Below are 10,962 nucleotides of genomic sequence, written 5' to 3' on the forward strand. Positions count from 1 at the left end.
AGTCAGAGCTGTCAGTCTGCAAGAAGCCGCCAGAGCCGTCAATCTGCATGGAGCAGCCAGAGCCGCCAGTCAGCATGGAGCAGCCAGAGCCGTCAGTCAGCATGAAGCAGCCAGAGCCGTCAGTCTGCCAGGATCCGCCAGTCGACCAGACTCTTCCAGATCCGCCAGTCGGCCAGACTCTTCCAGATCCGCCAGTCGGCCAGACTCTTCCAGATCCGCCAGTCGGCCAGACTCTTCCAGATCCGCCAGTCGGCCAGACTCTTCCAGATCCGCCAGTCGGCCAGACTCTTCCAGATCCGCCAGTCGGCCAGACTCTTCCAGGTCCGCCAGACGGCCAGACTCTTCCAGGTCCGCCAGTCGGCCAGACTCTTCCAGATCCGCCAGTCGGCCAGACTCTTCCAGGTCCGCCAGTCGGCCAGGATCTGCCGGATTCAACTGCCTGGCTGGGCTTCCTCTGTTCCAAGCTGCCCCTCTGTCCCGAGCTGCCCTTCTGTCCCGAGCTGCCCTTCTGTCCCGAGCTGCCCTTCTGTCCCGAGCTGCCCTTCTGTCCCGAGCTGCCCTTCTGTCCCGAGCTGCCCTTCTGTCCCGAGCTGCCCTTCTGTCCCGAGCTGCCCTTCTGTCCCGAGCTGCCCCTCTGTCTCGAGCTGCCCCTCAGTCCAGTGGGGTTCTGGGTGAGGACTACTAGGCCATGGTCGGCGGCGAGGGTGGATTATCCCAGGACGCGTAGGGGAGGAACAATGACATTAATGGAGTGGGGTCCACGTCCCGAGCCGGAACCGCCACCATGGACAGACGCCCACCCGGACCCTCCCTATGGTTTTGAGGTGCGTCCGGGAGTCCGCACCTTAGGGGGGGTTCTGTCACGCCTTGGTCTTAGTATTTTGTGTTTTAGTTAATTAGTTGGTCAGGCCAGGGTGTGATATGGTTTATGTTATTGTGTTGTCGTATTGGGGGTTTTGTAGGCATTGGGATTGTACTCCCTGTAGGGGTGTGTTTAGTTTAGGTTTGGCTGCCTGAGGCGGTTCTCAATCAGAGTCAGGTGATTCTTGTTGTCTCTGATGGGGAACCGTATTTAGGTAGCCTGGGTTTCACTGTGTATTTCGTGGGTGATTGTTCCTGTCTCTGTGTAGTTTCACCAGATAGGCTGTAATTAGATTTCACGTTCCGTTTGTTGTTTTGTATTTTGTAATAGTTATTTAATGTATCGCGATCCTTCATTAAAGATCATGAGTAACCACCCCGCTGCATTTCGGTCCGACTCTCTTTTGACAAACGAAGAACGCCGTTACAGTAAGGTAGTGTTAGTAAACAACGAAAGATTTAAAAACTAAAAGTGATGAAAGTAGTAGGCTACAATAAGGAAAAACTCCAAGTAAAAAATTCACCTCATCTAGTCCTTGGCCTATATCCTAATCTGACTTTGTAAGTGTCCAGATAAAAATATTGTATAATTATTTTATAATAATTAGGTGATGCTTACCCAGACACACTTGTTAAATTAATGGGTCATGTGAAAGAAATGCTTTAACCTCCCACCAGCCACATCTAGGTAATTGGTTGGATCATTATTGTCTAGACATGTTCACAAAATGTTGATAAAAAATAAATAATTACGTTAAAATGCCTCTCCTGTGAAGTAGTGACGTGCGACATACACCTAGCTTCTTGAAACGGGTAACACTCAATCTCACACTGTCACCCCCAAACAAATCCCTCCCACTTTCAAACACTACATACGCACACACACTTAACACACACATATCAACACCACGTAAACAAACCTACATGCACACTCACTCACTTTTGCACTAATCGTTTCCTGCTGCTACTCTGTTCTTTATTTAACATACATATCTACTTAAAGTATGCCGTACCTCTGCACATTGACCTGGTACTGGTACTCCCTGTATATAGCTCCACATTGACCTGGTACTGGTCCTCCCTGTATATAGCTCCACATTGACCTGGTACTGGTACTCCCTGTATATAGCTCCACATTGACCTGGTACTGGTACTCCCTGTATATAGCTCCACATTGACCTGGTACTGGTACTCCCTGTATATAGCTCCACATTGACCTGGTACTGGTAATCCCTGTATATAGCTCCACATTGACCTGGTACTGGTAATCCCTGTATATAGCTCCACATTGACCTGGTACTGGTACTCCCTGTATATAGCTCCACATTGACCTGGTACTGGTAATCCCTGTATATAGCTCCACATTGACCTGGTACTGGTAATCCCTGTATATAGCTCCACATTGACCTGGTACTGGTACTCCCTGTCTATAGCTTCACATTGACCTGGTACTGGTACTCCCTGTATATAGCTTCACATTGACCTGGTATTGGTACTCCCTGTATATAGCTCCACAATGACCTGGTACTGGTAATCCCTCTATATAGCTCCACATTGACCTGGTGCTGGTAATCCCTGTATATAGCTCCACATTGACCTGGTACTGGTAATCCCTGTATATAGCTCCACATTGACCTGGTACTGGTACTCCCTGTATAGCTCCACATTGACCTGGTACTGGTACTCCCTGTATAGCTCCACATTGACCTGGTACTCCCTGTATATAGCTCCACATTGACCTGGTACTGGTACTCCCTGTATAGCTCCACATTGACCTGGTACCGGTACTCCCTGTATAGCTCCACATTGACTTGGTACTCCCTGTATAGCTCCACATTGACTTGGTAATCCCTGTATATTGCTCCACATTGACTTGGTACTCCCTGTATATAGCTCCACATTGACTTGGTACTGGTAATCCCTGTATGTAGCTCCACATTGACCTGGTAATCCCTGTATATAGCTCCACATTGACTTGGTACTGGTACTCCCTGTATGTAGCTCCACATTGACCTGGTGCTGGTAATCCCTGTATGTAGCTCCACATTGACCTGGTAATCCCTGTATATAGCTCCACATTGACCTGGTACCGGTACTCCCTGTATAGCTCCACATTGACTTGGTACTCCCTGTATAGCTCCACATTGACTTGGTAATCCCTGTATATAGCTCCACATTGACTTGGTACTCCCTGTATATAGCTCCACATTGATTTGGTACTCCCTGTATATAGCTCCACATTTGACTTGGTACTCCCTGTATGTAGCTCCACATTGACCTGGTAATCCCTGTATATAGCTCCACATTGACCTGGTACCGGTACTCCCTGTATAGCTCCACATTGACTTGGTACTCCCTGTATAGCTCCACATTGACTTGGTAATCCCTGTATATAGCTCCACATTGACTTGGTACTCCCTGTATATAGCTCCACATTGACTTGGTACTCCCTGTATATAGCTCCACATTTGACTTGGTACTCCCTGTATGTAGCTCCACATTGACCTGGTACTCCCTGTATAGCTCCACATTGACCTGGTGCTGGTAATCCCTGTATATAGCTCCACATTGACTTGGTACTCCCTGTATATAGCTCCACATTGACCTGGTAATCCCTGTATATAGCTCCACATTGACTTGGTACTCCCTTTATATAGCTCCACATTGACCTGGTAATCCCTGTATATAGCTCCACATTGATCTGGTGCTGGTAATCCCTGTATATAGCTCCACATTGACTTGATACTGGTACTCACTGTATGTAGCTCCACATTGACCTGGTGCTGGTAATTCCTGTATGTAGCTCCACATTGACCTGGTAATCCCTGTATATAGCTCCACATTGACTTGGTACTCCCTGTATATAGCTCCACATTGACCTGGTAATCCCTGTATATAGCTCCACATTGACCTGGTGCTGGTAATCCCTGTATATAGCTCCACATTGACTTGATACTGGTACTCCCTGTATGTAGCTCCACATTGACCTGGTGCTGGTAATTCCTGTATGTAGCTCCACGTTGACCTGGTAATCCCTGTATGTAGCTCCACATTGACCTGGTAATCCCTGTATATAGCTCCACATTGACCTGGTGCTGGTAATCCCTGTATGTAACTCCACATTGACCTGGTAATCCCTGTATATAGCTCCACATTGACCTGGTAATCCCTGTTTATAGCTCCACATTGACCTGGTAATCCCTGTATATAGCTCCACATTGACCTGGTGCTGGTAATCCCTGTATATAGCTCCACATTGACCTGGTGCTGGTAATCCCTGTATATAGCTCCACATTGACCTGGTGCTGGTAATCCCTGTATATAGCTCCAGATTGACCTGGTGCTGGTAATCCCTGTATATAGCTCCACATTGACCTGGTAATCCCTGTATGTAGCTCCACATTGACCTGGTAATCCCTGTATGTAGCTCCACATTGACCTGGTAATCCCTGTATGTAGCTCCACATTGACCTGGTAATCCCTGTATGTAGCTCCACATTAACCTGGTAATCCCTGTATATAACTCCACATTGACCTGGTATGGGTATTTCCTGTATATAGCTCCATTCTTGTGTATTTTATTGTATTCCTCTCGTGTTAGTTACTATTTTATCTTTTATAATAATCAATAAAACTGCATCACTGTGAAAGTCTACACCAGTTGTATTCGGCGCGTGTGATAAATACAATTTGATTTGATTTAACCATCAAGCTCTTGAATAGGTGAACCAGGTGAGTTATTTCAGGGCCACAACAAAAGTTTTAAACATCTGGGGGTCCACAAGGAGTCGTTTGAAGGTTGCTGTACATGACAGTGATTTTGTTCCTGGTGGTTCTCATAGCTATTACGCGGTTTCAGATCATTGTGGAGGGGGTGAAGGGGAGCAGTGATGAGGGAGACATGGCCTTTGATGACATCCTGGTGACCAACAGCCCCTGTCCTCCCCCTGGACGCTGTGACTTCCAGACCAACCTGTGTGGCTGGACCAACATGGCCATGGCAGGGGTGGATGAGGGGGACTGGCTGAGGGGCAGAGGGGCCTCACCAAACCCTAACACTGGACCCAGTGTGGACCACACCACCAACTCCTCCCTAGGTGAGCATGTGTTATGTTCAGTAGGGCACAACGTAGCAAAATGTTTTCAAACAGAGAAATCAAAGCGTTAGCGTTCTTAATGTTAACGTTCTGGTATGATTGTCTCTGTTTTCCAAACATTTTGAAAGTTTTTGTGTTATGTGTACCTGTCCTGTGGGGGAAAATACATGGGACGTTGCTGACGTGCAAACGGCTATTTAATTAGAGAATTTGTTAAAATTTGGTTAGGGCACGTGTCAAACACTAGGTCCGCGGGCCAAATCCGGCCCATGACACATTTCTATCCGGCCCACGCAATGATTTGGGTTGTCAATTAATTTTGGCCCGCTTCCATACAGCCCGCGATGCATTGCACTACAAGTCACAGCCAATGTGCTGCACGCCAAATGGCCACACACAACACCCCTCCTCCCAAACCTACACACGAGCCAGCCAGTGCACTGTGTCATATCATCACTAATGGCATTGACCGAATCTTTTACCGGACTGAAAGTGTAAACTTGTTGTAGGCTAAATGGTCATGCCAAGTTTGGGTTCCAACGGGCCCTTTTCTGTAGCCTACAACTACAAGACATAATGGGGCGGTTTCCTGGGTACAGAAATAAGGCTAATCCTGGACTAAAAAGCAAGATCAATGGAAAATCTCCATTGAAAGTACTCTTTAGTCCAGGACTAGGGTTAATCTGTGTCCGGGAAACCGGCCCTTTGAGTGTACCATTCAGCAGAGGAGGCTGGTGGGAGAAGCTTTAGGAGGACATGCTTATTATATTGGATGGAATGGAATGAATGGAAAAGAGTCAAACATATGGTAACCACATGTTTGACTCCGTTTCATTTATTCCATTACAACCATTACCTGTCCTCCTATAGCTCCTCCCACCAGCCTCCACTGCCATACAGCAAATCTGCATTCAACCTCACCGGTGATCCATGCAGTGCAAAAAAAACAGAAAAACTTTGTTTTAGGTTTAAATGTTACAACAACCTAGCTATGTTTTTGTTATTTTGATTTGTTCAATTGTTTTTGATTAGGGTCGCAGCATATAGCCTAATGCACATCTGCAAGCGGCAAAGGCTGGACAAATAGTATTTATTACTTTTTTAAATGTTTTATTCTATTTACATGTCAAATATGCTATATACAAACATCCTATGTACATTATAAAAGGCCATACGTTTTCTAATAGAACAATGGCCAGTTTAGGTCGTAGTTGTATGATTAAAAAAAAAAAAATGTTTTTAACAAACATAATAGGCTATGTCTGGCCTGTGATTTTTTTTTTCCAGTATGGCCCTTGCACTGATTGAGTTTGACATCCCTAGGTTAGGGGTTTGGTTAAAGGGACAGCCCGGCTAACCAAAATATAAAACTGACACTTACCTTAACCCTAACATTAAAAGGATAGTATGGGATTTTGGCAAGTTCCATTTATCTACTTCCCCAAGAGTCAGACGAACTAGTGGATACCATTTTTATGTATCTGCCTCCAGTATAAAGGAAGTCGGAGGTAGATTCGCAAGCCAATGCTAACTAGCTTTTAAAAGCAATGACTGGAAGTCTACATAGACTTCCAGTCATTACACTAATGCTAATTAGCAACCTCTTTCAAACTGCACGCAGATACATAGAAATGGTATCCACGAGTTCATCTGACTCTTGGGGAAGTAGATAAATGGAACTTGCCAAAATCCCAAACTATCCCTTTAAGGTTAGGTTTAAGGTAAGTGTCAGTTCTATATTTTGGATAGTGTGGCTGTCAATGGGATGCTGGTCAGAAAAGGCCCGTTAGTTTCTCCCTGTCCTGTCTCCTCCCAGGTTACTACCTGTATGTGGACAGTTCTGTTGGCCAATGGGGAGACAGATCCATGCTGGTCAGTGAGATACTGCAGGCGGACAGCAGGGGTTACTGTCTGACTTTCTGGTTTCACATGTATGGCCCTCACATCGGGACCCTCAACCTCTACCGCAATGACAGGTGGGTACGATCGTGTTGTCCTCGGGAAGGATGGATGGACAGTGGGTGGATGGATGGATTGATGGACGGGGTGTATGAATGGTAGATTGATTGGCTTATTGATTGGTTGATTCTTTCATTCCCCCAGGAAACAGCATACTAGTGGAGGTGCTGCTGATGTCTTGTGGACGGAGTCAGGCAGCCAGGGAGACGTGTGGTTGGAGGGCAGCGTATACGTGGATTATACTCAGCCATTCTGGGTAAGTGTCTACAGTCATACGTATTAAGTAAATCATTTAACACTTCAGGGAGGCTTTATATTAAGCGGTCGTTGTAGTGGCCAGGAAAGCATACAAGGATCTTCTTACATTTTATACTTGTCTTCTCCATGTACGTTTTGTCTCTGGTTTGATTAAACATCACTGGACTACCGTATTAGTGTGTGACTACCTGTGTCAGAAACCACCATTCCCAGGCTTCCAAGCCAAATCATTAACAAGACTTGGAAGCACGGTCATGTGAGACTGATGTGTCACTAATTATACTCTATATGTCTGTGATTTATATAAAGGCTGTGTCCTGTCCCCTCCACAGTTTGTGTTCATGTACTGGAGGGGACGGGCCCCCGGCGGTGACGTGGCTCTCGATGACATCACCATCCATCCTGGTCACTGCTACAACACCGTACCCACGGACACTCCAACTCCAGATAGTAGGCCTCTCTCTCTGTTGTACTAGACTGCACTGCACTAGACTGGACCACACTGCACTGAGCTGTATTGTACTGTGCTGTACTGGACTGGCCTGGACTTGTTCTGGACTGGAACGTCTGATCAATGGTCCCTCAGCCCCCAGGTTTAGACATTTGGTGTGGTCAGCAGGATGGTATTAGAATGAGTTTACTAACAACCCCGTTTTGACGAGGGTGTTACACTGATGTACACAATGTTTACAGTGTTCACTGACTTTTGAACTCTCTCATGTGTTCCTGTGCCGACAGATTCGTGGGCCATGTGGTTGGGAGTGGTTCTCTCTCTGCTGGCGGTGGCTGTCATCGCCACTGTTCTCTTTGTCCTCCCACGGAAACGCTCCACCAAGTATGTCACGATGAGAATTATGATCAAGTTGTTAATGATGAGTTGGTGATGTCTTTCCTGGTGATGAGAATGCTGCTGCTGATGATGATGATAGCAGTGACAATGACAATGGCATTATTTGTGATTCCAATGTAAAAACAGATCCAATGATACCTGATCACAAAAGTGGTAGAAATAATTCAGTGACGTCTCCCCCACAGCCTACCTGAACCTCTGGAAAATGTCCACGTTTTTGATCTTAGCAGCGTAAGTAGAATTACATGAAATTACATGAAATACATAAAATAGCGAACATCATCACAAAATCATATTCTATACTGTTAAAAGTTATGACAGTCAATGCCATCGTGAAAACGTGTGTTTGAGAGCCATATTGGCCAAGTTGTGCTCTGTCTAGGACTGTATGAAGAGACTTTTTTTTTTCTTTTATTTCTAGGGTTTAGAAGTTGGAAGGGAATCTGAGCTGTCATTCTTCAACACCTTGTATGATCCCTCTTCAGACCCTGCAGAGTTCAGAGAGGTTAACTCTGATGCTTGAGGAGGAATATCTCTAAACCGTTCTCATAACTGTTCTCATGAGCTCATAGCAACACAAAGTTGCCATATACACTAGGGAGAGCGATTGAAAACTAGCTGGCCGACTAAAACCATCCATTTTACAGAAACATTGATTAATGTGCACTATCCCTGTAAAAAATGTAATAAACTCAAACACTACTAAATACAGTGTCAACTGAAGTGAATGAGCTTCAGTTTGTATCGAACAGTATTCATATTATAGCCTTAGGAAAGCTCGATTGTCATACAGTACCAGTCAAAAGTTTGGAGACACCTACTCATTCAAGGGTTTTTCTTTATTTTTTCATTTTTTTTTACATTGTAGATGGACTGTCGTTTCTCTTTTCTTATTTCAGCTGTTCTTGCCATAATATGAACTTGGTCTTTTATCAAATAGGGCTAACTTCTGTATACCACCCCTACCTTGTCACAATTCAACTGATTGGCTCAAACACATTAACGAAGGAAAGAAATTCCACAAATTTTAACCAGGCACAGCTGTTAATTGAAATGCATTCCAGGTGACTACCTCATAAAGCTGGTTGAGAAAATGCCAAGAGTGTGCAAAGGTGTCGTCAAGGCAAAAGGTGGCAACTTTGATTTGTTTAACACTTTTTTGGTTACTACATGATTCCATATGTGTTATTTCATAGTTTTGGTGTCTTCAATATTATTTTACAATGTAGAAAATAGTAAAAAATAAAGAAAAAGCCTTGAATGAGTAGGTGTGTCCAAACTTTTGACTGCTACTGTATGTTCATTATTTTATGCTCGGGAATTGCATTTACCATAGTGACGAGGACAATGTTGATGAAGATCAAAAGCTATGTTAAAAAGTGGTATATTCATAATGACATTAGATAAACCAACAAACAAATCTTTGTATCTAGAGTAAGAGTTTTTTTGTGTTGCACTTTACTGTAATAAATGTTTATTTACAAGTTTCTTTTTCAGTCTTTGCCTCTCTAACCTGTAATACAAGACAACCATCTCATGCCCCATTCCCAGCCCTCTCTCCAAGCCTCAGTCCTCTCTCCAAGCCTCAGTCCTCTCTCCAAGCCTCAGTCCTCTCTCCAAGCCTCAGTCCTCTCTCCAAGCCTCAGTCCTCTCTCCAAGCCTCAGTCCTCTCTCCAAGCCTCAGTCCTCTCTCCAAGCCTCAGTCCTCTCTCCAAGCCTCAGTCCTCTCTCCAAGCCTCAGTCCTCTCTCCAAGCCTCAGTCCTTTCTCCAAGCCTCAGTCCTCTCTCCAAGTCTCAGTCCTCTCTCCAAGTCTCAGTCCTCTCTCCAAGCCTCAGTCCTCTCTCCAAGCCTCAGTCCTCTCTCCAAGCCTCAGTCCTCTCTCCAAGCCCCATCCCTAGACCTCTCTCCAAGCCCCAACCCCCAGCCCTCTATCCACCCCCGTCCCCAGACCTCTCTCCAAGCCCCAGCCCCACTGTCCATCCATCCCCAGGCCCTGGCACATCCAGCACAGACATGGTAGCAAACACCCAGACTCCCCCATTTGGCTGCATGCCTAATGAATTGATGATAGGCTTTCTGTGGTGCAAGGGCATGTGTATCTTTGCTTTAGCTAATGGATACATGTTTATTGGTAGGCCTATTTGTTCATCATTTTCGTTAAGCCTATTTCACGAAGCTATATATGGTGTTTCAATGATGTCATTTTTAGACTGCTGGTTGGTGGCAATGATGATGTAATTACTTGTTCAGTAATTAAATTTGGAAATTCAAACATTGCAGATTGTAAAATAAATGTTTTCTGCAACTAATACTAATCAGCTACCATGAGATGTTTTATAATATGCACCTGTCCTGTGTAGGCTCCCTGAACCTGCATGACATGAGCCGTCCCCGTGCTCTCTCCCAGCTTGGATGGAAAGCTGTTGTGCATAAAAACCAGTCTAACAATGCCAAATAATAGTCAGTCCACTTTCAAAACATTAGCTTCCTAGGGATTGTTTCTTAATTCAGTACACTATCTATAGCCATCTATCGTATTTAGATGCTATTTATGAACTTTGTATAAAAACTACACAGCAGCTAATGGTCATCCTCAATAAATACAAATAGCCTAACAATGAGGAAAAACGTAGTTGGCTCGAGGATAAAAGAAGCAACTATTTATTGTTTCTGGCTAATAGCCTACACAAATGGCCTGCAATATTCAAGGTAAATTAAATTAAATCCAACTTCAGAGAATTCCCTGGGAAAACAATTCACTGTCGGTCCAGGTTGCGGGCCGACTGTTTTCTATACCGAGTATTGCCAACCCAGACAGTCTTTCCTGAAACATGGTGCATTGTATGCCTATGTCCACTGTGATGCACACAATTTAAACTTAAGACATACCAGAGGTAAAGGACTGCTGATATTTACGACCACACAACACAAACGGC

At 44.8% G+C, this 10,962-nt stretch overlaps 1 protein-coding gene across 1 annotated transcript in view; it reads left to right on the forward strand.

The window, feature by feature from the left end:
• The window catches only part of si:ch211-106h4.4 (MAM and LDL-receptor class A domain-containing protein 1), a 40,203-nt gene extending 30,691 nt beyond the window's left edge, over positions 1-9,512 (forward strand). The window contains exons 44-50 of the mRNA XM_064939478.1: positions 4,721-4,958; positions 6,775-6,934; positions 7,062-7,173; positions 7,508-7,625; positions 7,914-8,010; positions 8,152-8,256; positions 8,447-9,512. Of these exons, the coding sequence (XP_064795550.1) occupies positions 4,721-4,958; positions 6,775-6,934; positions 7,062-7,173; positions 7,508-7,625; positions 7,914-8,010; positions 8,152-8,167 (741 nt within the window). The 3' untranslated portion in view covers positions 8,168-8,256; positions 8,447-9,512. The remainder of the gene's footprint in view (positions 1-4,720; positions 4,959-6,774; positions 6,935-7,061; positions 7,174-7,507; positions 7,626-7,913; positions 8,011-8,151; positions 8,257-8,446) is intronic.
• The last annotated feature ends 1,450 nt before the right edge of the window (positions 9,513-10,962 follow it).

Source organism: Oncorhynchus masou, chromosome 3 (genome assembly GCF_036934945.1).
Source record: "Oncorhynchus masou masou isolate Uvic2021 chromosome 3, UVic_Omas_1.1, whole genome shotgun sequence".
Classification (NCBI taxonomy): Eukaryota; Metazoa; Chordata; class Actinopteri; order Salmoniformes; family Salmonidae; genus Oncorhynchus; species Oncorhynchus masou.